At 42.2% G+C, this 26,393-nt stretch overlaps 1 protein-coding gene across 1 annotated transcript in view; it reads left to right on the top strand.

Moving 5' to 3' along the window:
• Mpped2 (metallophosphoesterase domain containing 2) overlaps positions 1-26,393 on the top strand; it is a 164,253-nt gene that overhangs the window by 27,382 nt on the left and 110,478 nt on the right. Inside the window, exon 2 of the mRNA XM_051184034.1 lies at positions 17,841-18,022. Coding sequence (XP_051039991.1) covers positions 17,841-18,022 — 182 coding nt within the window. The remainder of the gene's footprint in view (positions 1-17,840; positions 18,023-26,393) is intronic.

Here is a 26,393-nt window from a genome sequence, read left to right as displayed (position 1 = left end):
CTTAGGGTAGGGGATTGATACAGGTTTGTAAATGGAGGCCCTGCTTGCAGTTGGGATGATCAGAGGCCACAGAGAAGGTTCTAAACTGAGGCCATCTAAGGATAACTTGGGGAGGGTGTGCCTTTTCTTCCTCATCCTTTGTCATCTATATAAGATGAAGAATGAACTCTGGTCTTAATTGCTTAATCTCTAGGTCCTTGATGTTATGTTTACAGTCATTTGCTTTCCTAAATTTCCCATGCAGGTTGAGGTGCTGACTGCTTCCTTCTTGCACTGTAGGCTTTTGTTACTGTCTGTACTAACCCTGAAGAACCTTATTCTTTATGGTGTACCTGTTTAATGTCCTGAAGGTGTCTGGCATTCTAGATGCCACATTTAATACCCAAAGAACTTTTACAAAATTATTTATTTGTATTTTATGTACATTGGTGTTTTGCTAGCACAATGCGTCTGTGTGTGTAGGATCCTTTGAAACAGAAGTTACAGACAGTTGGGAGCTGCCATGTGGGTGCTGGGAATTGACTCCCAGTCCTCTGGAAGAACAGCCAGTGCTCTTCACTGCTGAACCATCTCTCCAGCTCTGCACCCTCCCCCCAAAGAACTTTTTGAAGTAACTGTTTAACCCTTCAGTCATGGGGCTCGAATCAGAATTGTCATAGCTTTTCTTGTGACATGGTCCATCCTTTTCCATGAGATCATTCAGACTTTGAACTTAAGTCATGTAGTTCCAGATGCTCATGCTGGTGGTATCAAGAACAATGAAGATTTTTTTTTTTTTTTAAGTTTCAGCTGCCTTGCCTGAAAATTTTAAAATGCTGTCATCTTTTTTGCTTAACTTTCAATTGCTTAAAGTAGTAATCTAGGAGTGTTTGCTTGTTTTAACTATGGAAAAAACAAATGGAGCTTACCTTTTGTTCTGTTTTCCACATTACCAATGGCAAATGGAAAGATTTTGCCTTGAATTTTGATCTTAAAATGAGGATCATGCCTGATAGCACCAGAACTGAGTGAGCCTTGATAATGGCCAGCCTTATATATAATGTGAAGATAAACAATTTCACTGTTGTTTTCTCTACCAAACTCTTATCCTTCTGCCTTCTTTTCACCCCTGAAAGAAAATAAATGAATGTGATGTATTACTTGAAACATGGAATTTTTTATGGTGTACTTGGTTGCCAGTGGTGTTGAGTAGTGATAGAACAGTGACTTCAGAAATAAATAGAAGTAGAGGAGAAAAGAAGTCATTCACATCTGGGCGCTGAATATGGGCTGCAAAGGTGGGAGGTGCTTACCATTCTCCCTGTTCCCACCGTGGGTGGCCAGAGCTGCCAAGAGCATGATTTTATTCATCTTGGAGGAGTTGCTATAATTGTTAACCAGAACTACTTGCATATGGAGCTCACATATCGATGAATGCATGGTCTGTTGGCATTTGAAGAATATAGCCATGGTGTTTCTCACCTCAGAACTTAAGTTGTATACATAACTGGTTCCTCCAGTGGCCTGGCTCACGACCATGGGCATCCTCCAGCATCAGGACTGTACACAGAAAATTGTGTCTGGGCTTCATAGCTTAAATGCCTTGTGGGGAATTCAGCAGAGAGAAGTGGTTAAGAATATTGTGACAAAACCAATGGCTATAATACCCTGCAGCTAGTGCCAATGTTTACAAGGATCCTCTGGGAACATTCAGCATGCTGATGTTATAATGATGGAAGTGGGCCAGAAACACACACAGAAGAAAGGCCAGAATATAACATGTTGAGCACATAATGATCCCAGTTATGGTTAAAAACAAAAACAAAAACAAAAAAATAAAAAAACCAAAACAAAACATAGAAGAAGGAGGAAACGGAAAGATACCAAAATGTTACTAATAGCTATTTCTGGATGAAAGAATTATGGGTCCTTTCTTGCTTTTATACATGTGCACTCTTAATTTTATGAAAGTTAATTCTCTCTAAGTTTAGTAAGTCTGCATTTTTTAAAATTAAAGGAGCAAGCCTTCTTAAAAAAATAGTAAAACATAATTTCCCATATTTTGGGAAAGCTCTCCTTTGTGGACAGGGACATTCACTCATCCCTGGCCTTTCTTCTTTCTCAGGTGACCCCGATTGACTGGATTAACACATTATTGTGTGTAAAATAGCACCCATTTGACAGGAGCTTGAGGTGCCCTAGAAGACTTGACAGTTTTAATAGTACTGGGTGAATAATGAGTGTAAGGGGCTGACTTAGGAGTTACAAGGAAGCCTGATTCCCTGTGAGGGCATGGGTGCTTTGTCAGTCTGTTTATATCAAGACTGTATGTGGAGCAGTTCATTATGGAGAGTGTTCAGGTTCTGTCACCCTGCTTAAATTAGGGCAATCCTGAGGCAGAGATAGCAGAGAAACAGTAGTACTGTAATTAGTGACACGCTGCCTCATGCTCAGTGTCTTCGTTTCTTCTTCACAGTGTCCTTTAGGAAGCAAATGTTTTTTACCTAATTGCCAGTTCCAACTGGAAGTAGGTTTAGCTCTTGCCTGCATTTCAGAGGTCGTCAGTGTGTGTGCATTTGGAATTCAAGCCTGGGCCCGTTTGTCTCCAGAACCTACTGTGCTCATGAAGTTTTGTCAGAAGTCTAGTAAAATTCATGCAAGAATTTATATTAAACGGTTTGCTTTTATTTCAAATGAAATAAGAGATGGAAGTCGGTGACATCTGGACCAGTAAAAACACCTGACAGAAGATAGAAAGTTTTAGTTTTTAAAGTATCTTCTGTTTGGCATTATCAACGTTGTCAAAACTAGAATTTCAGAAGTTTATTAGGTACTTACAAGTAATTTATTTGAAATCTGAAGAAAACTGGTATTTCTCCCACTGAGCATTGGGTTGCTTGGAGGAAGGAATGCGTCAGGGAGGCAGTGTAATGGCAAATAATTCCAGGTGTCAGACAGACTGCTTATATTGAGGCTTCATGCTTTATGGGGGTTCTGACCTTTGGGAAGTTATTTAACTTCATAGCCCAGTATCTCTCATCTGTAAAATGGGATTAATATACCTACCTCATAGGCTTCATGCAATGAATATATGAGGTAATACTCATAAGGTGTCTGGCATGGTGCCTGGCCCATGGTTACAGCTCTCGGTGATGGTGGCTATTATTTTTATTACTGGAGTTGAGAAACTTGGAGCCTGCGCTCAGTTCTACTGTTGACTTTGGCTTTAAGAAATTCACTCAGCCCTCTGGGCCTTAGCTTCCCTGTAGAATAGTAACAGCGTTCTAGAAGGTAAAGATGGGACAGAATTTTGCACGAGGAAGTGATTTCGAAGTGGGTGGGGCTCCACTGAGAATGTGGTAAACATTCTGAGCAGCAGATAGCATAGAGGGGGCGAATCCTTAGTTCTTCCAGGGTTTAAGTCATTATTCTGGCTCTGCCATGGGAGTGCAGTCTGCACCGAACAAGTCAGTGAGTTATAAGCAGTCCCCTGGGTAGGGAAGCTTTCACCCAGAAGTACTGCAATGCCATTCACCCATCTGCTTGATTTGTGGCCTCTCACCAAGGAGGAGCCAGCCCATCTCAGACTGAGCCTGATAGGAGGACTTAATGCATCTTTCCCCAGGCTGTGCCTTCTGGTTAATAGGGGGGAGTCTCCTGACAGGGCTGCTGCTGTCCACACCTCCTCTCAGGGGTGCCTTGCAAGCTGTGTAAGCATGAGGTGGGGTGGGAGGACACCAGGCAGCCACAGTGACTGTGTGTCTGTGTGTAAGCTTGTCTGTGCTCCTGAAATGAAGGGGTTGCCGTCTTTGCTGCCCCCTGAGTTGTCACCAGTAATCAGCAAAGCTTTTCCTTGATAAGCTTGCATCAGAATTCCTGGCTCTTTTTGCTGTTTCCATAGAGTGGGTATTGACTGGTTGTAACCATTCAAGAGTCAGAGCAAACAGAGGGAAATTATATTCTATTCCCACTGCACCTGTGGCCAGACTCTCAGTGTGCTTCTGGCATGGCGATGCAAGAATGAGAAAGACAGTGAGTCCTGTGGAATCAAAGGCTCACTCTTGCTGGGGGACTGCAGTCCTCTCAGAGACTTCTTTCTCGGTTCTCTGCAAGTCTTAGATTCCCATGGGACTTCCATTGTCTCCACAGAAGAGCCCAGGCACTAACCAAACTCCGTCTCAGTCTCAGCAGAGTCTGATTCCCCACATTGTACGTTTGGGAACATCACCTGGTACAATGACTTCTTTTTCATTTTCTTGAAAACTGTTCTGAAGCCTGGTAGGGGAGCCACCATGTATTACCTTGCTAAGACAATAGCAGCAGGAAGTATGCAGACTCAAGCAACATGTCCCTTTAGCTACCCCTCCCCAAAAGATGATTTAAAGCATACAGTGAGCCGCAGAATTTGCAAGACCAACTTTCTCATGGGAAAGAGAAAAATTATTGCAATGCCCTTTAGTTAAGTACACTCACTTTAGCCTTTGTGGATGGTGGCAGTCGCGTGCTCACCTCTTCATGAGGAAGAAAGCTTGAAACTATCACAAGGCAGAATCCAGAGATGCTTCTGGGAGAGTAGCTGATACTGCAGCACAGGCAGTTCCTGGTGAGGGTAGCTTTGTTTTTTTTTTTCTTTCTTCCTAGGAGAGTATGTTCCTACAAAAAAAGGCAGAATGGACTAAGCCCTTTGCATCTTACTCCCTAGTGCTTTAGTAGCAATAGCTGGCATTTCCGAGTCTTAGCAGGGCTGTGGAGAGTACAAGCTATTTGTCTGAATGCACACGTGACAAGTGTGCATCTTGTGCAGTTTAGCATTCACACAAGTACAGAATGAAGGGAAAAGGGAAGTGCTGCTCAGTTATGCAAACAGGGTGGATGAAGATTTCCTAGTAAGTCTTCAGCAAATGTTGACACAGAACTGAGGATTAAGTGAAGTTTGTTTCTCTGGCCAAAGTATCCCAAGCAGTGATTGATTTGGAGTAGAACAGCAAAGATTTGGATGTGAATCCTCATGAGACCAATAAAGTCTGGGAATGACATATGACCAGGCATGGGAAGAAAGCAGATCTTCCCGAGAGTAAAACCAGGGTCTCTCAGGGTTTGTGTGCTCTTTTAATGTGTACACATGTGTGTGTACACATGTGAGCTGGCTTTTGACTTCTATTGTTTGATCTGTATAAACTTTGACCTGTCCTTTGGGTTCAGGAAGTTTCGCTTGAGCATTTCTATTGCTTATAAAGTTTGAATTTAAAAAAACCTACTTTCCCCCTGAAAGGTGCTGAATTAATTGGGTGAGCAGTCTGACTGTAGTAACGATTGGGGCTCAGCTTTTGTGAAAACTGGTATTTGGACAGTCCATTCTGACTGGGCTCTAGTACTCTTGGTGCCGTAGTGAAGATGAGATGCAAGCTATGATAACTGTAGGGAAAAGTCACCTTGCAAATGTGTTCAGTGGAGCACTCTTCTTTGTAAACTTGAGCTTAAGATCTCATCTCCTCTTACCTTTCCATTTTCCCCTTCCAAATTTAAAGACTGTTCCTTTTATGTCAAAGAGACTCCACTGTGGTTCTCCGCTGATTAGCAAATTTTCTGGAGCAGGTCAAAGAAAAGGATCCCTCTTTAGTATAGACCTCCTCATCTCCAAGTAATCTCCTTCGTTCATATTTCCCATGGAAGAACCTCACTTAGCAATGATAGATAAATGAGTGGCTGTGACAGAAATCTCCCATTCTCAGTTTTGTTAGCAAAATTAGGTGTGGGCCTTTTTGCCTGCATGGTCTCAAGGCAGAAAGCAAGAGGGTGAGTTGGAGTGCTAGGAATGGATCCTAGGTTCTCTGGAAGAGCAGCAAGTGCCTTTAAGTACTAAGACTTCTCTCCAGCCCAACAGATATCCAAAGAAAGAGATGGCAGCCCTATTTGCTAATAACTAGGCCTACTTATCATTAGTGCTTATTTACCCAGTGTCTGGGACTTTTGTACATTGTTAATTTCAATCTTCTGAAAACTTTGGGGACACGTTTTTATGTTCTTCAAAGTTTAGTAGTGGTCAAACATGAATCTAGGTGGTTTGATTTGGACCCTGGCCTGTCCAAATTTGTGTGCTTATTTATACTCTGCTATACAGTAGAGTTGCTTGGTGGTATAGAGGAAAATGTAAGGCTTTGAGGCAGTCATGCCTTGAACACAGTGTTCAAGCCTCTGATGCTGTCTGGCCTAGTAGAGACTTGCCTTATTCTTTGGGCTGCTCTAAACCTGTGGCATTTACAGACCACTGAAAGCAACGTAGATGTTTGCCTGTAGAAGCAAATAAGCAGCACTCAGAAGAGGGTCAGCTGGCTCTTGCTCTAATTTTCTGTGTACTTGTAGACCCACTTAATATTTTTTATTCCATATGAGACTGTATAGCTTTCGGGTCTCCATCCCCTATCCTCATCCAATTTACCGTAAGAGTTTGGCCGCATTCATTTTACATCTCTATATAGAAAGTACCACAGGCTATTTCTATCATCTTGAACCCTGACTTTTCATTTAGGAGTTTATACATAAAACATAATCAACATGCCAGAAATTATGTGTGTGTGCGTGTGTGTGTGTGTGCGTGCGTGCGTGCGTGCGTGCGTGCGTGCGTGTGTGTGTGTGTGTGTGTGTGTGTGTGTGTGTGTGTGTAGGAGAAAAAGCAAAGTGATTAAGAGTTCCCTACAGGTGACATTCAAGTCACTTAGAGGATCAAGAACTTGCCTGTGCACCATGGCTCTACCCCTCCCTACTAAAGGGATTAACCTTGTCAACGCCTCAGTTCTTCTGTCTGTAAACTGGGAATGATAATAAGGCTTGCCTCTAAGGCTGAGCACTGTAAACTGGGAGTGATAATAAGGCTTGCCTCTAAGGTTGAGCACAGGCACAGCTACTGCACTGGTATAGTTCCTGTGTGCTCCCCTCAAACTACGTGCATCGTAATCTTGACCCCAAAGCAATGGTGTTTAGAGATGGCACCCTTGCCTACTGATGGGTTAGCAAGACTGTCATCTTTATAGTGATTCTTCACCCAGAGAGTGAGTTTATCCCAAAAGCAAGTTTGGTCACCTCTTTCTTGGTCATTCTTCTCCTCTCACACTCTTGCTTTCTGCCTTGGGACCCTCATCTACGTTCTCTCCAAACTTTTCTCATTTCGCTTAGGAAGGCAGCATATAAATGGCCAAGTCTCATTGCTTTTTAGAGTGTTTTCTTTTCTGTGAGTGAGTGTGTGTGTGTGTGTGTGTGTGTGTGTGTGTGTGAGAGAGACTAATTCTCTAAAGGTCCAGATAGTAAATATTTTAGGCTTTACAGGCCATATGGTATTTGTTGGAACTATAAAACTCTGCCCTAGTGTATTGAAAGCAGTCATAGACAATAGTTAAACAAATGACTGTGGTTATTTGCCAGTAAAATGTTACAGAAAACAGGCATGGGGCTGGATTTCGCCTATGGGTTAAGGTTTGTAACCACTAGACTAATTGAAAAGAGTAGGGAGGACTGACTGCCCAGCATTCTTGTTGGTAGGCCTTCTCAGTGTCCTGCAACAGGAAAACCGAGGCAGAGCCTGGGCAGTGCTAGCAGAAGTTGTAATGTAACATACTAGGTGGCATTGCCTGTGGTATTGTTAGAAGTCAGTTGGGTACTGGGGTTCCAGTCAGACCTACAATGGGGTCTTTTCTCAACACAGTAGATAGCTGACTGGCCCTAAGCCTTCTCTCCACCTTTTCTAACTTGGATCTAATAAGTCACAACACTCTCATGGAGAAGTATGTGCTGTGTAGAACTCTACGTTGGTAGCACACCCCCCCCACACACACACACACAGAGTAAGGAGGTGATCTCCTTGGGTTGTGTGGGTAGATGTCATTTTTGCCACTAATCACTTAGCCATTGCAGCTAGGGGTAAAAATATAGGATAAAAGTCTTTATCATCTCAAGACAGCCTCCAGAGATGTAACTATTAAATGTAAAAAATCATTACATTGGATTATAAAGTAATTAAATGTTAGAACCGTATTAAAGGGTCTTAGAATGGCTCACTTATCTTGAAACATACTTACATGATTTCCCATATTTAGGTAAAAATTGTGTTTTTGCCTTAAGCATGACTAGTTTTGTGACACTATCAACTAATCATAGTTGGGAAAAGAAACCAACAATGACCATTAAAACCTAGTTGACGTGACCCTGCTCTTTTTTTCAAGTGCATTGCATAGTGTTCGGCATCTAAATAAATACTGCCATTCACTGTTCATTGACATCGTCAGGGTGACATTGTCAATGTTCTGTGTTCAGATTATGGTAAGGGCTGTGAGACAGAGCTGCAGGAGACTGCTTAGTCAGCTGCTTATACAGACTCCATGATGGTATGTATGAGCATGAGTGTGATGGGTCTAAGTATGATGTCATCACCCCCCTCCCCCCATTGCCTTCCCTTTGTGTTCTCAGCCCTTCTTTCCCTTTTGATTCAGCTTGTCTCTACCACCACACACATAGGGTTCTGAGCCGGCCTTTCCCTTTTTGCTCTCCCCCTCTCTTCCCTTGGGGAGCCATATCAACTTTCCTAAAATGAAGAGACCATTTGAGGTGTGAGGCCCCAGCCTCACAGTTTGGCTCTCTATGGCTCAGCCTCCCTCCAGTTTTACTTGGGCTTCACACTGTCGCAGGGACACTCTTCCAGCCACACCAGCTTATGCATGAGACCCTAACAGGCTAGGTAACTCCATACTCCCTGGACAATGGTTATCTCTACCTGAGCTCTAAAGTTCTATGTTTATTTTTATCCAAAGTCAAATTCCAACTTTGGGCCTTCTTGGGTCTCATCTTTCTGAGTCCTTAAACTAGACAGGAGCACCCACCCCCTGCCCCGTGCACATAACATTGTCACACTCGCTCGCTGCCCTGTGTTCTGAGCCCATTGTAATGCCCATCCCTACTACCCACACACAGACTGTGCCACCCGTGTTCTCTTTTACCCCACACACTACAAAGACCTCCGTTATAATTCTTGCCTGTGGTTTCCCAAAGCCACAGGGCACATCTCAGTGCTGCCACTTACAGCTACCTCCACCACACCTTATACAACCCATGGGCTATAGGAGATACTCAGTGAGTCCTTGTGAAATAACCAAATGACCAAGGTGCTTGCCAATAGGATTTTTTTTAACAGTGAATTTGCAGATGAGTGCAGAGTCCTTAAAGATTCTGGGCCCTCATAGCACCCTGCATGGTTCCTGGCACATAGATTAAATAAGTGGTTAGGACATGGTGTTGGATGACTTAGCTGACCAGCTGGCTGCATGGAAGAATGTGGACCCTCAGGAAAGTGTCATATGTCCCCTTTTCACAAGTGTAGGGCCGTTATCCAGAATTTTAAGCTAATCAGTATGGCTGTCACATTACAGTAGAGTGAGGCATTTGACCCCGAACAATGTGTTTCCAGCCCGTTACTTATACTTAATGCTGTGCCATCTGAGAGACTTCAGGGCTGATACAGTAGCCAGCCTGATAGGATGCAGACACCTCGAATGTCACCACACTTGTAGGACCGTGAATTCACATCTCGTGCAGTGCTCTATGATTTAAATTGTTACCACTTAATATTCACTGAACGTCTGCACTGTACTTTTGTACTCAGAAAAAAATAGAAGCGGCATGCACTCGTGCAGTGGGCTTTGTTCGCTATAATTAGTTGGTGATAGAACAGTGTTGATACAGCGGTTCAGCAGTTACAGGGAAGCAGTGCCCTCCGAGCAAATGAGAATGTATTTATATACCTGGTTCTGTTCTGCACTCTCCAGCTCTGTGGCAGTTCTGGGGTGTGGTGGCCATGCCAGGAAAGCTTCATCAGCTCATAATTTCAGGAAAAAAAGAGAACAGCTCATTTTGGAAGCACGTTAGTTAGATTGGACTTCTTTTCCTTTTGTTTTGTGTGATCTCTACAATTCTGGCCCTTTTGTTCCCTTTTGCAGCAGAAGCTCCTCGAAGCTAGGCTTGGAGACTGAAGTTGCCATTTCATTGCCCTTCTATAAAGGCTCCATAGTTCTGAGTGGGTCTGGGCTGCGGTTAACTTTGACAGGGAAGCAGAATGTGAAGTTGAAACAAGGAAGATGTTTTAAGAGACCTTAGCACCCAGGCATGATGACACTTGGCCTACAATCCTAGCAGTAGGGAGGAAGAGGAAAGAGGTTTAAGATTCAGCATTAGCTTTGCCTAGAGACACATTTAAGGCAGGTCTGGATCACAGTAGACGCTGTTTGAGAAAGAGACAGACAGACAGGCAGACAGATGGGCAAGGGGTAGAAGATGCTGAATTATTTTGGAACTCTAACTGTGGGAGCTGGCCCTCTTTTTATACACAGGGAAGGTGGGAGAAACTGCCCAGGCTCTCACAGGACAGACATTGTAAGAGCAAGCATTCCTGGTCAGGGTTCGTTTTAAGACTTATCAGCGGAATCAACCCCTCTCCAGAGACCCACATTGAAAATCTCAAGTTTGTGCTTGAGACTTAAAATCTTTGCAAATGAAGGCCACTAATGTCCAGTAATATTTTAAAAATCAAACTTTTATGTTGTTCCTTCCCTTGGTGCATTATAATATGCATGTTAAGATTCTGAGAGACTTGTTATGATGGTAAATTTCATTAGAATTGAGTGTCTCTTTAAATATTGTCTGACAGAATTTAGGGGATTAAATTACTGGCATTTTATCATTAATATTTTTATTATATTTTATTTAGTTAGTTATTTAGTTATTGAGTGTGTGTGTGTGTGTGTATGTGTGTGTGTGTGTGTGTAGGATGTGTGTACATGTGAAGTTCAGAGGACAGCTGTCAGGACTTGGTTCTCTCCTACAATATGTGTGGGTCCCATGAATTGAATTCTAGTTGTCAGGCCTAGCAGCCAGCCACCTTCAACCGAGTCATCTCACTGACCCACATTTTATGATTTTTAAAATCCCTATATATTCCTCGAGTTTGGACAGCTTCCAGAACTAAGTGGACGAGAAGAGAAGTGAATTGTGAGCTCCAAAACCTGGATGTTAGTTCTGGTTCTGATTCCTCAGGGGAATGTGAGTCACTTTACACCCATCAGTGTTTCCCAAAGCGTGAGATACATTATTGTCAGTGTTGGGGGAGATGTGGATAAACCTTAGATAAATGTTTAATTTATTTTAATGTGCAATAGAAAAATATGACAAGTGTGACATCATAAATAATACCCTTCAGATACAAACTAAAAAGTAAATTTCTGTGAGAACTGTAAGACCCTTAAAAAATTAACAATAAAAATGTAGAAGGCATGTGAAGTGGATGCTTGAAAAAGATATAGGCTTGGTTAAGTTGAGTTTTTTTTTTTTTTCCTGGTATAAAAGCTCTATAATTCTTAGCCTAGCCCTTATTTGTTTGCTTTTAAATTATTTTTATGTGTATGGGTGTTTTATTTGTATGTATACTTGGGCTCTATGTGCATGCCTGGTGTTCAAGGAGGCCAGAAGAGGGCATCTGGAGCCCCTAGAACTAGAGTTACAAGTGACTGTGCATGAGCTGCCATGTGGGTGCTGGGAATTGAACCTGGGTCCTCTAGAAGAGCAGCCAGTGCTCTTAACTGCTGAGCCATTTTTCCAGCCCCAACCCTTATGTTTTTTTATTGTTGTGCTTGCAGGTTTTGTATTTGTCTTTATCAAGCAGAATGTCTAGCTCTGGTGGCGTAACAGCACACCTATAATCTTGCTTTCACGGTATCTGAAATATTTTATGTTAAAAATGAAAACTTTAATGCCATATCGGATGGCTTTTGTTGATAAAATCAGCACATTTCATAAGCATGACATGATGGACTTGCAGTGGAACAGGAGATGACAAATAAATGGAGATCCTGTCAAAGTGCTTGATAAGGATGACACTCTACTCTCACACTGATGAGAGCTAATTGTGTTTGCAAGGGTCATATTGTGCTCAAGGTGTAAAAGAATAAATCTATACCACATGGTAAGGACTTTTTCTAAAGATTTATCAATGAAGCTTGCAGTACTGTATGAATTAGTTATTAGGAAAAAAACAGATATGGCCAGAAGAAGACTATAATGAAAGCAGTGGTGTCATGATATTGTTGGGGTAGGGTGGTTTAAAAAAAAAAAAAAAAAAAGCCAAACAAACAAAAACAAACCCCACCAATGTGTCAGGATGAAATAATGGAATACTTCATTTGCTTGAATGTATAGCATTTGGTTAAGCCTCAGAAATAACATTTGAGCCTTGGCATAGGTAAGGGCTGGAGAGCTGCTCAACATGTAAGAGCATTTGCTCCTCTTATAGAGGACCTTGGTTCTGTTCCCAGCACCTATATGGTGGTTCACAGCTACCTGTCACTCTAGCTCCTGGGGATTTGACTTCTTCTACTGGCCTCAGGGGGCACCAGACAGACATGTGGTGGGTGCACAAACATATACAAAGGCAAAACACTCGTGCAAGTGAAACATGACAAAACAAAATGGAGAATCAACTGGAAATGAGTTTGAGATGATCACTTGGACCACCCTGTGGTCTGGCCTAGCACTCATTCTTCAGGAATGCCTCCTTGCTATGTCAACTCACACAGACCTTGAATTTGACATATAAACGGAGGGTTTCCAACCCTGGGGTTTGTACCCCAGGACAGGCTCACCAGGGTTCGGAGGTCACTAGGTTCCCTGGCACTCACAGGGAAACTGGATAAACTGGCCACTCAACCAGAGTAAGGAATACAGGGCATCACAGAAGATGTTGAAGTTGTTTTCAAATATTAGGAGAACTGTTTGGTGGAAAAACAACTAGATTCTTAACTCTGTTATTATTTCAGAATGCAGAATGAGGACCAAAAAGCAGGGACATAAGGAAATAAGTTTTCAGAGTGGGTTCTGTGTCCATTATTGTGTTCCATGCTGTGTGTGAGAGAAATCATTTCATTTTTGTATGTGTGGGCATTGTGTGTACTTATTGTATCATACTATGTATGGTAGTAGGCACTACTGTATTCCTTTTTTCTAGATGAAGGAACCAAGCAAAGGAAACCACTTACTGTGATTTGCTACAATGTGTGGTTTGAATCTAAAATGTCCCACAGGCCATTTGCTCTGGTCAAGGTTAGGTTGCTAGCCTGTGGTGCCGTGGAGAAGTGGTGAGTCTCCAGGAGGTGCAGCCTAGCCGCAGGAAGTGAGACCAAGGGAGGCATATCCCTGAAGCAGTGAGGCCTTGTGCCCTTCTCTCTGTCACTGTTAGTCACCATGATCAGCTTTGGTCTCTGCTGTGATGTTTGGACTCGACACATGGCCAAAGCAACTGAAACCCCTGCAATTGTGAGTTCAAGGAAGCTTTCCCCATTTAAAGGTACTTATCCCAGATACCTTGTGTCTCTCTGAGAATTGGCTGACACGTACTCTCATTCCTGTGAAGTGGGATTCAGAGCTCTGTAGTCTGGCTCTGTAGCCATGCTTACTTTACCCTTGGTATTTTACTTGGGTCTTCAGAGCATGCGCCGTGTGCACGCCCTGTACTGGACAGTTTATATTTTCACAGCAGCACAGCAAATGAGACACTGTTTCTCTCCTTTTAGAGATGGGAAGAAACAAAGCTCAAAGGAATTAAGAAACTCACTGAAAGCGAATGACTCAGTTAGAATTGCAATTCAGTGGCATCCCTGAGCCTCGCTTGCTTTCCCCAGAGATGCAGAATCTGGAGCTAAAAATCTTTTGCGGGGGGGGGGGGGGGGTTAAATATTTTTTTATTCTTTGAACATTCCATAGTTTATACCATGTATATTGTATATATCCATCCAACACTACTTCTCTAGTGCCTTCACCCCTCCCCCTCTCTGCTTACTATCCTTTTTTATTTTTAATTTTTGTTATTAAGAACCCCCAGAGTCCAATTAGTGCTTCCCACATGCACATAGGTGTACGGTCTTTCACTGAAACATAGCAACCTACCAGTGGCCACATCCCCAAAGGAAGGTGGCTCTTTCTTCTTCAGTAGCCATAAATTGCCAGGAGCTCCTCCAGTAGAGTAAGGTCTCTACCATCCATGCTAGAACTTTAACTGGTTTGATCTTAGGCAGGTCTTGTGTGGTTAGTCATAGTTGCTGTGAGGTAATGTGTGCGACAGCCATATCATGTCGGAAGTCAGCATTTCACAGCTCTACACCATCTGCCTGTTCTTAAATTCTTTAAGCTCCCTCTAGCTTGAAGTTCCCTGAGCCTTGGCCGGTAAGGGCTCCAAAGATTTGACCCATCCACAGTTGAGCCCTGAGTTATCTACACTCAGCACACTGACCAGTAATGAGTCCCTGCGTTAACTGCCATCCACTGCAAAAGGAGCTTTGAATGAGCAAAGTTAAGAGCAGTGCATATCTACCGGTAGAATTACTGTTGTCTGGCTGAATGGAACCAAAACTATCTAATGAATAGAACTTCAGCAACCCCTGGCACTGGGAGGAAAGGGGGCTTGAGAGCTCCCTTTCCTGGCAAACTTTGGGATGGAAATTTATGTTAGGAAGGGAATGGGCAGAGGGTATTTAAGCATCTTAGAAAGTATTGAACTAGACACTTCTGTAAGGTTTTGCCCTGCTTTGGGGGTTTGTGATCTGTGTTTTGTTTTGTTTTGTTTTTTCATCTCTTCACATCATCTTATTTTCCCCTGGGACTACTCAGAAGTATGTGCAAATCTTACTCTAATATTTGAATCTGGCCTTGGGGCTTTGATGGCCTTGGTAAAATACTCACTTCCTAAGATACTTGACAGGATGCTCTAGGGAAAATGTTGGGTCATCTGAAAAGTCAGTAGTGAGAGCAGTAAGTGACAGAGGTATTGAGTACAGAGGAAATCGGAGTGTGATTCTTTGCACAGGTGAATGGGTGGATCTGCCTCCAGCAGAGTTCCCCTTGGACGTTCTTTGTAGCAAAAGCTTCTGTCTGTCTTGACTTGCATTTTCAAGGAATTTATCAGATGCCCAGTTGGGAAGTACTAGCTTACCAAAGGGTTGTCTCAACCTTAAGTATCTCCACTGAAAGTTACCTACTGTCCCAGACATCTTATTGTCAATTTTGGAGTTCGTGGGTGGAGATGCCTTCCATCCACTGACTCCCAGGTGGTATTTACCAAGCTGTCCTAGGGTGTGTCTCTGGCGTGGTGCCCTGTTGTCTTCTGCAGCCATCTTGTGCTTTGAACTTTACCTTGTAGGGAAGGACCTGGATGTCTCAAGGTCAGAGTGTGTGTATTCATTTTGTATTTGTTTTGATCTTTCCCACTACCCCAACCCCTTTCTTCAGTAATTCTTACATGTATCTCCCAAATATATGCCGTTTTTCTTTGGTAATATCATGCCCATAACATCCATGGGCGAGGTGTCTCTGCATGTCTGTCTGATTTGGCCTCTTCATCTCATTCTGGCACAAATTGGAGGTGAAGAATTTTCTCTCTTTTTCTTGTCTCCACCCGAATTTTTATTACCTTGGATTCCATGCATTAATCCTGGGCATGTACATGTTTCTCTGAGGATGTGGGAGGGTGCAGAAGAAGGTTGAAGTGACTTAAAAAGTGAGTGGCATTTCCTATAATTTCACCAAGTTCCCTGTCCAACATGTAGTTAAGCCTGGGGAAACATTCTGTACAGTGTTCTGATTGGGTGTTGTCGTGTTTGCAAATTCATAGACTAAAGGTGTCTGTCCACAATGGCATGTGCTACTTTCTGTATACCTAGTTCAAAATGATGACTTTGATGACCCTCTGGTATACTGAAGTGGACTTTCAAGTTTTTTTTTGGTGCAGTAGCCTTGCCTGTATCTTGGCAGAATCACAGAGTAGGGCTGTGTCTATGCTGTAATCAGTGTCTGGATAAACCCTGGAAAAGAAAGATAATGTGCACACCCGTGCACACTCAACAACATCTAACTTGTTCTTATTTTTAATGGTCCAGTAATAAAGTCTCCTTCAAATGTGAGTGGATTGGGTCTGAATGCAGCAGTCTCATTAGAGCGAGCAGCTGAATTTTCTGTCTAGGAGCCATACCTGTCCCTTTTAGGGGGGTTACATAGGCAGTTACTGAGTGGAACATTCACCAATTCCCTAGGAGAGCTACTTTCAGCAGACAGGAAATGTTGATAAGGGGGGGACTACCAAGCCTGAGTGGAATGGTTTCAGTGAGGGAAAGAAGACTTTCCAATGTTAAAAGAGAAAGCATCCTTGAATATATAAAAAGGTCTCACAGGCTAACTGTCGAGATCACTGGGTTAGTGAACTTTCTCTGTCATAGCAGCATATTCACTTAACCGCCTTTGCAGGAAAAATACAGCCTTTCTGGATTTATTTTGTTGAATTTTGTTTGGGGGTTCTAATTAGACTGGCTTCGATTGATAACTGTGTCCCAGCTTCTGACGCCCTCGCACTCACCTTTCTTTTTATTCACCTTTCTTTTTCTTCACTTTGCTCCTTTGACAAAGATGAAAAGATTATGCTCACATGGAAGAAATTTAAGGACTCTTCAGGCTGCATACGAATGTCTTTATTTCCTTACTGCAATTACCTTGTTAACTAGATTGTTTCTTTTAAGACGACTGAGAGAAAAAGACATTAAATAAACCCTGCAGAGACATTCTGCATCAGAAGTTTGCATGTGTTTTCCCGTGTTCTCTGATGCTTGCCAACAATCAAGGGTGGGGTTGTGACATAAAACATGGGGTTCCTTATTTAATGTTTTACACTCCAGCCCCCACAATGCCTAGTTGCTTCTCTGGTGACCTTCTCTTTGCCTTTATAACTGCTGCTTTCTTTCTGTGGTCCAACAATAAGTGCACATAGCTACAAAGAAATGAAAGGAAGCAGTTGTCGGAGAGTTGATACAGTTAAACCATCCTTATCATGGGGACAGACCTCTTAAATAATTAAAAATGTATGCTCTGAGAGTCAGATTTGCATTTCTTTACCAAGTTTATTTAGCACACTTTGTTACACTCAATTAAACAAAAATGTTCTGTTTCATTTTCTTTGCTTCAGGTTGATCACTTTGCCTTTTGTTTCTTATGACCCTCATGTAATTTCACAGTGCTTAGGTCTCTGAAACTATACATGTATTAATGCATACACAGATCCATTAGAAGTCATACTATCTGTACCAAAGAGAATCTTTGCCCAAGGTATCTGAGTGTCCCTTGTAACCTAAGGTGTAACCTTGGCTACAGGAAATTCCTGGAGGTAAAGATGAATCTGACAAAGTTCTCCTAGTATTTTATTAAAGGCCTGTTAGGTGGCATCCTTTTGCCTCCCCATAACTTGGTCAGTAAACCTCCTAGCAAAAATTTGAAGACTCGGGTGTTGAATGAGTGTGGAAATGATACTGAATGTCAAGTGCTGTCTCCACATCTCAGTTGTCAGAGCTTGTGTGGGCTGCTCTTTGAATATTAGTTCATCGCTTTAGCTATGCATGTTTAAGAAGGAATAATTGAGAAATCTACTTCCTAATGAGTGGTAGGATCAGTTGAAACATGGTGAGAGAGAAAAGGCTTCCTTTTGCTTCCTCAGTTAGAGCTCGATGTCCCAAAACTTCAGTATTAATCACTACCAATCACTTAGGCCTTTTCTGACTCCTTTTAATTTTCCTACAAGGTAAGTAACACATTTTGAGTTTTCCTAGTGGGACTGTACATGAGGGATGCTGCTTCTTCACATCCCCCAGGTGTCCCTTTCTACCTTGGGTCCTTCTATCCTTATGTTGGATTGTTTGGGCGTGTGCACGATGACAGTCGATATGTATGTGTGATGAGTATCATGAGGGTTCTAACATATTTAACTGTTACGGGATCTGTTATGTCTACTTTAGGGTCGACCCCATCCCATATGACACTCCAAAACCAGCGGGCCACACGCGGTTTGTCTGCATCTCAGACACACACTCCAGAACAGATGGTATCCAGATGCCTTATGGGGACATCCTTCTCCACACAGGCGATTTCACCGAGCTGGGACTGCCCTCAGAGGTTAAGAAGTTTAATGACTGGTTAGGTAAGGAATGATTGCGTTCTGGCGGCCCCAATTAACCTCCCCCGGTCTGAGTGTCACTCACTGCGTCCTAATTGAATTACAGCACTTGGAAGCCAGCTCAGCCGTTTCTTGTATGATATGCTGTGGTGTCTAGCTTTAATCCAATTTTGTTAATTAAAGATGAATTTTTAGATATTCAATTTTACTGTGCATCCTGTCAGTGCCTGGCCTCAGCAGCTCTGGGCAAAGAGATGGGGAGCTTTGAAACCAATCTCATCTCCCTCATCTTGCTTTAATGAGGACATTCATTGGCATACACAAGGCCTAGAATCACATTTTTAATTCATTGGCTCTAGTCTTTCCAAGGTGTTATGATCAAAGATGTACAAGTGATCTAGCAGTAAGAGAGTAAGGGACAGAGAGGATGTGAAAGTCCCTCTAGGAAGCGCAGTCCCTGCTTAGCTCTCTACTGCCTAGAAGCAGCTTCCCTCAGTGTCCTGCATGCTGGACAGGACTCCTGTCCTGACATAAAATTCCAGAAACAGAACATTAGACTTTCCTGAAACAGAACATTGGACTTTCCTGAGCATGGGGGATGGACCCATAGATTGGTTATTCAACCAAACACTGGGTCCTGGGAGGGTAGCTGCTAGATATTAGCCTTGCAAGGCCACCCTGGAGGTATTCATACCTGTAAGAGAAGAGAGGACTAGGGGCTGGGGTGCAACTCAGTGGTAGAGTACTCTCCTACTACATGTTCGTCTTCAAGTTGTTGAGGTCAATTCCAGTACTAGAAAGGAAATAAAATAAAAATCAAAGAGGGGCAAAGCATTTCTGAAGGCACTAAAGAATTGCATATTTATAAGCAAAAAACCATTCCAGTAGAATGATGTTATGAATGCTATGTGGGCCAATGAAAATGACTCAGGAGATTTAGGCAGAAACTTTATTATCAAACTAAAGCAAGGTATGGGGAAGTTTTAAGTTGTTGATTAGAGATGATGAAAGATGTGTGTTAATTGACAAGTAATGCTCAGTAAAATGGTTAAAATATATTAAGAATAAGCAATAACCTTAGCAATGAATGATTTTGCTTTTTCTTGTGTTCAAGCATGCCTAGCAATTTGTACATAGTTGTCATATAGTACAAATCTCCATCATTCTTGGCTACTTTAATTTGGTACTTTTGGTGAGACTAAACATTTTAGTGTAATTTCCATATTTATTCCTTTGAGGGACAACATAACATATTGGTTATATTTTCATTTGGTAAGACATATATTTACAAACAAACATTTAAATAGCGGTATTGCCTTTGGCAGCAAGGACTGAAATGTACATTTTCTGATGTATATGTCTTTTTGTTTCCATTGACTTATTTCTAAGGATAAAAGATTACTTATGAGTTAAAGTTTCAAGCCAACGCTCCACAGGTCCATGTTTCTGCTGCTGACTTGCTCATTCTTATTTAAAGCAGACATATTTTAGAAGTCATTTAGCATAGTTATCTCATTTTTATAGATGACAGAGATGCAAAGAAGTTAAGAGGATTTTTAGTCTCATTGTGGCAGTTGGGTGTAATCCAAATTGTTTCACTTTTTTTTTTTTGCCTTGGTAAATTTTTCTTTCAAGTATCATCTCTTCATTTTAGCTACACTTTTAAAGTGTGTGTGTGTGTGTGTGTGTGTGTGTGTGTGTGAGAGAGAGAGAGAGAGAGAGAGGGAGAGAGAGAGAGAGAGAATGAATGAATGTGATGGCCTCTGTTCATGGTCAGGGGTGTCAAATTCACTGGAGAAGGAAGTACAGGATTTTGTGAACCATCTAGCTTGGGTTCTAAGAACCACCGGCCCTCTCTGCAAGAGTAGTATGTACTTCTAACCACTGAGCCATCTCTCCAGCCCCCATTTTAGCCACTCTTATCAATATTCTCTTTGCAGCTAAAGTTAGGTGTGGACTATTCTTTTTTTTGTTGTTGTTTGTGTTTGTTTGTTTGTTTGTTTTTCCCTAGAAGGGCACAGCCTGGGGGAGGTGTTCACAGAAATACAGACAGATTAGATCCTGGTTATAACCTTGTGGAGCTACTGACCTTGGGTGTCTGAGTTCACCCCTTTTCCCCTTGGTCTCCCTCTGCAGAACCAAGGATTAATCCTACCTGTCTTTCTGGATTGCTGTGTAGATTAATCAGTAAATGATTGCTGGTAGTGAGTTTTGTGGACCATTAATAATGGAATGGGGAATGTGGTAAGTGAAACATCAACAGATAATTAAAGGGTAAAAACAAGAAGAGGTCAAAGGAGTTATTTAGTAGATTAGAAATAAACACTTGGTGATTTTTATAAGGCAAAGTACTCCATAAATGGAAATGTGCCGTAACTAAGGAAATAAAATGATAAGGAAACCAAAAGCTTAAGTCCAGCTGCACGTCAGTTCCTTTCCCCACTCATCCCTCTAACCCCCACCCTGATCTAGTGAGGCAGGAGGGAGAGGCCTCAGTAAGGGCTGTAGAACAAGAGACCAACGGGAGCCCATGGGAAATGGGTAGAGAAGCTGGGTTCCCATAGAGAAGGCTGAGAATAGCTCACTGTTACCAGGGCAACTCAGGGTGCTCAGAGGGTGAGAGATGGTGTGTGATTACTCTGCCACTTGGCTCAGGCAGGAACCTCTCCCCTGGAAAGGGCGCTTTCAGCCCTTTCTGCCAGGTAAAGGTCAAGGTGATTAGGGCCTTTGCTACAATAGGACATTCAACTCTCACCAGTTTGGGTCATACAAGTCTAGTGACCTCTGACTGATTTTTGCAAACAACATTGCCTTCTCTCATGCTCCATTTCTCTATCGTTGGGTTAACCTGGTTCAGTGATAGACCAGACACTCTACACCTGTTTGCTAATCTTATTTCCATTTTACAGATGACTTCTCCAAAGTCATTCAGTAGATAAGAAAATTCAGAGGAGCTAGTGAGATGACTTAGCAGGTGAGGCCACTTTGCCATAGGTGAGACTACCTTGCCACCAAGCGTGGTGACCTCGGTTCTTTTTCTAGGTCCCACACAGTAAAGGGAGAGAGTTGTCACCTGACTTCCACATGTGCACCCTGGCATATGCATGTACACACACATGTACACCATAAATAAATGTAATAATAAAGCTCCAGAGGTGCCAAGTGATCTATACAAGCCTACTCATTGGATAAATATGGGGCTATGTGACTACTAAGTGTGATTTAAAGAGTTGTTCATGGTAGACCAGGCTGTCCCTGAACTTGCTACATAGCTGATACTGGCATCAAATTGCTGATCCCCCCCCTGCCTCAGCCTTCCAAATGCAGGAATTGCAAGGCATTTTGTGCCTTTCTAGGACAACCAAAATTTTTGTTGTTGTTTCAAGTCTGGTTTTATTTGCTTCTCTGTCAGGTTCATTGTGCGTATCATATTTGTACTCCAGTGACCTGACGGTTCCATGTAACTTTTACATATACACATGAATAGTTTAAATGCCAGCATTTACAGTAATTTGATAAAGTCTTCATAGCCACTCAGTCATAGCCACTCATGGGCTTATGAGCTTGGGAAAAGCTATAACTTAATCACTTAGAAGTTGAGTAACTGTTTGGCCAGATGCTACTATGCACATATTTGAAAGATGGGCGTCAATCCTGCTCATCTTGATTATCAACCTTGACCCACCAGCCACAAAATCTAAGAATTCCCAATGAGCTCCCTGTTGGTTCAGAGGTGGCAGGCCCTCATTATTATGTCCATATGTCACAGGGCAGGGGTAACACAGAGTTATTAATTTGGAGTAATTTATGAAATGAGCTACTGTGGTCCTCAAGATGGAGCTGAAGCTAGTAACAGCCCAAGGATGGAAAAGTGAGATAGCTCGTTGAAGTTATAAGCAGTGGAGGACACCTAGTTTTATATTTACTGTCTTTAATAAATTGTTTAACTTCCTGACTCTTGGGACCCTTTTTTGGTGAGATGGGCAATAATAAAAATATTACTTCATGGTTGTTGTGTGGTGTCTTGGGGTTCCTATTGCTGTGATGAAACACCATGACCAAAAGCAAGCTGGGAGGGAAGGGTTTATTTGGCTTACATTTCCATCATTGAGGGAAGTCAGGACAGGAGGGAAGTCAAACCAGGGCAGGAACCTGGAGGCAGGAGCTGATGCAGAGGCCGTGAAAGGATACTGTTTACTGTCTTGATTAGTCTGCTTTCTTTTAGAACTCTAAGACCACAAGCCCAAGCAAGGATGGAACCACCCACATGGGCTGGGTCCTCTGCCATCAATGGATAATTAAGAAAAGGCCCTACAGTAGGATCTTATGGAAGCATTTTCTCAGCTGAGGTTGCCTCTTTTCAGATAACTCTAGTGTGTGTGTCAAGTTAACATAAGACTAGCCAGTACATGAGAATATACTCCTTGATTCAGCTTATCACATTCTGGTGTGACAGTGTGATGGTTAGTGTTGTTACCTTGACAGAATCTAGAATCACCAGGGAGACATGCCACTGGGCAAGCCCTTGGGGGTTATCTCCACTGCCTTAATGGATGAGGGAAGACCCACCCATCGGGCAGCACCATTTCCTGTCTGGGACCCTGGAATAGTTAAAAAGAGAAAGAGAACAGAATAGCAACGAGCATCCATTGCCTTTTGCTTCCTGATTGTGGACGCAATGCTTCAGGCTCCTGCTGCTTTTGCTTCTCCTCTGTGACGAACTGTACTCCTCATGTATAAGACAGAATACACCCTTCTCCCTTAAGTTGCTTTTGTCAGAGTATTTTAGAACAGCCACAGAAAAGAAACTAAGACTGCTTTCCACAGTTACTGCAGAGGAAGCTAAAAGAACATGCAGCATAAGCTTCAAGATGCAGAAACTCAAAGTGGCTGATGCATGTGTGTAAGAGAGCTCGGAGTGAAACCTCCCTCTCCACAGAGTCTTCAGACTGGTAGAGCCCTTAGACACGTCCCTATTCAATAAAAGGAGAAACTGGAGAAATAAAATGTATTGCCGAGTGTCATCCAATAAATTGCCAAGTTGGGATTAGAATTTGGAAGTGGCAGGCTGTACTAACATGTCTTATCTGTGAGGAGTAAGTTCTGCATGCCTACTCCCATTCATGTATCATTCCAATGCAATTCTCTGAGTAACCTGTTGGGTAGTAAGAACTAAGTTATCCTTAACTAGTTAAGTGCATACATCTAGGAAATGACCTCAGGTTTTGATCTGAATCCATCAGACTCCAAGGTCCAGTTAGCTGGTCACCCTCCCTCTGCTATCTTTACAGAGAAAAGTGCCTCTCACCCTACCTAGCTGCTGTCTTCTAGGGAACCACTCCACGTTTAGAAGGACAAGTGGTTTCTAGGGCCAGGGAATGAATGTAGAATCGTGGGACAGAGACATAGAGGCCTCTTTCTTCCTTAGTTTATAAAAGAAAGAGTGATAGTTAAATAATATATTGTATTTTATTCTGGAAGTGTTGCAAGGATGTGAGGAGCAGGCAGATACTGCCCAGCTGAGCTAGGACCCTGCCACCCAAACACGACATTTCCTTTTTCCACTCTAGCCAAAAAATGGATCCCCAGTCACAGCTTTGAATTGAAATTGTTAACAACAAAGTAACTGTCACTTAAAATGTGATTATTTTTATTGCTTTTTCTTAACTTCTGAACATCAGTGGCTCCTAATACCACCTTCCCTGGAGGCACACTTTATGAGGTTCCTTTTCGTGGTGCTGTCGGCCATGTTTTCTCCCTACCAGTGCCTGTGTGTCTATGCTCGTCACTGTTGACTTGATTTCAGCTGTGCTGGCTTCTCTCTTTCAGAATACAACTGGAAGGCCTCTTGATTATTGTATACGTGCTGGTAGACTCTGTACCAATGGTCTTCAAGGGGTTCTTATGTGATTGCTTATCCCCTTCCTCATAGTTAATGACTCTCACATCGAGTTTCTTCCCACTTCTCACAGGCATCATGCCCCTTCCCACCTCTTTCCATTTGTAAACCCTATTCCTGCTTATTTATAGAACAAGCCTTTTAGGAGAGCTCACTCATCCCTCATGATGGTCCAGTAGTTGCTTCCTGACTTAACACAGTGGCTAGACATGTGTACAGTCCATCCCAAGTGGAATCAGAGTCATTTGCCTGTGTTTCACTCTGCTGGACAATGCTGTACACTTAATGAGGACTCTTCAAACACCCAGTGTACACAGATATTTCTTGAACTGCTGAATTAATAAACATAAAGTATAAGACTTTTTCTGTCTTGTACTTTGCCCCAAGCATTAAAATCACAAAATCGTGCTTCCAGCCTTTGTCTTCTCCTCTTCTCTGTTCCTTTTCTCCTAAAACCTTTTCTAGTATCCAGTTCCTTGTTGCTAGTGACTGGCATACTATGCAGAATTATGTAAGAAGTATTTGCTTCTGCTGCTGTTTGCCTTCTAGCACAAAGAGTTGGGAATACAAAGGTTTTGTGGTCTATTCTTACAGCTGAAAGTTCATACATAATAATTGAGTCAGTCAGAGTGCTCCTTTGACATAGCCCCGATCCCATGGATTCTTAAATAGGGCTTTTCTTTGGTTTGGATTATCACTGAATACTTCTGAGCTCCAGTTTCTCTAGGGCCAAGAAGGAGAATGCAAATGCTTCCAGGACAGTCTTGGGAATGTTCTGTTTGTAGCAGCATCGTGCGAGGGATGGTTTTAACTGTGTGACTGTAACCAGCATTCCAGACGTACACAACAAATCAACTTTGCCCCATTCCAAAAACCATGTTCCCTTTCCTGTGACCTTCCTGTTAGTACAACAGGAAAAGCCTTCACAGCCTTAGATGTTGCCTTCATATATATCTTGTCTGTGTTCACATAGTTCAGAAAACTGAGATCATGGTAGAAAGGAAACAAAATACCTGTGGAGAGATGTAACCATGTGGATTTTATTATGAATCCTTGTGGAATGTTTTCTTTTCCTGCTCTCCTTCTAACACACACACACACACACACACACACACACACACACACACACACACACACACATCTAACTTCTGCAGAAAACACCAGTGCTCTTCTGTAGCTGTTTCTTAACAAAATATGAAGAACTTTCACAACAATCAAGATGCCCTGAATATTTCCCCAAAGAATACTTTGATTGTACGATACATACATGTATGTTAATTTTAGAAGTCCAAATGTGTGAACATGCACAGAGTTGAAAATACACATGTAGCTTCATTCCCATCTCCAGAGTGATTAATATTTGATAAGCACCATCTTGGAAATGTTTCTACTTTCATTTCTGTTTTGAACACCCTTAGTAACAAGACATCTACATTCTCTGAGGATTTTAATGACAATTAAAAAAAAAAACATTTAACAGAGCTGTACATGTTAATTTGCAACTTTAAAAAAAATGTAGCCTGCCATGCTTTGTGTTAGTGTGGCACTCTGCCCAATGAATGCACTGTCATTTTCTAGTTCCATCTCTACCCCTGGATACCTAATATATTCCCCTTCTTTTATTATCTTGGGCACTGCCCTGGTGAGCCTCCTTCTTGCTCTGTCTTTGTAAACATCATTAATTACATCTGTAGGGTTTATTCCTAGATGTAGAATGGCTCCTTCAACTGACACATATTATTAAGAATGATGTTTGTGTTATGTGTTACTGAGTTTCCCCTGTGAAGACTGCTGTGTCTCTTTAATACTCTTGGTAGTATTCGAGAATCTGCGGCAGGTACTTTTGAGTGCTTTTAGGAAGTGATTACACACTCTTTGTTTCTAATTTTGAAAGCTTAGGTGGTTGTAGTTGGAATTTACTTTGGGCTGCAACCAGCTCCCAAATAAAGACATGGAGACTTAGTAATAAGTATGAATGCTCAGCCTTACGTTAGGCTTGTCTCCCTAGCTCTCTTAATTTAACTGATTCTATTCATCTACATTTTGCATTGGCGGCTTTTGAAACTCTCTTTCATTCTGTGTGTCCTACTTTTCTGATTCCTTCGTGTCTGGCTGGCTGGCCGGCCCCTGTCAAGCCCTTGTGTCTCTTTTTCTTTCTTCCTTCAAACCTAAATTCCTCCTCCAACTTACTCTCCATGCCCAGAAATTACACCTATACCACCTGCTCACTATTGGCCATTCAACTTTTTATTTATTAGACAATCAGGTAGGTGCCTCAGGCAAGCAAGATAAAACATATCTTTATATAATTAAGCAAATGCAACACATCTTTACATAGTTAAACACATACTGTGCATCTTTATATAGTTGAACAAATATTCCTTGTTTTTAAAATGTAAAAAAAATGATACAGAAAAAATACTGAGATTGACAGTACATCCTATATCCCACATGTAACTGCTCTGAACAGAAGCTGTGCATACTGTGTTGTGGCAT

Source organism: Phodopus roborovskii, unplaced genomic scaffold (assembly GCF_943737965.1).
Source record: "Phodopus roborovskii unplaced genomic scaffold, PHOROB, whole genome shotgun sequence".
Lineage (NCBI taxonomy): Eukaryota > Metazoa > Chordata > Mammalia > Rodentia > Cricetidae > Phodopus > Phodopus roborovskii.
Note: the sequence above shows the minus strand (reverse complement) of the source record. Positions and strands in the feature narration are given on the sequence as shown.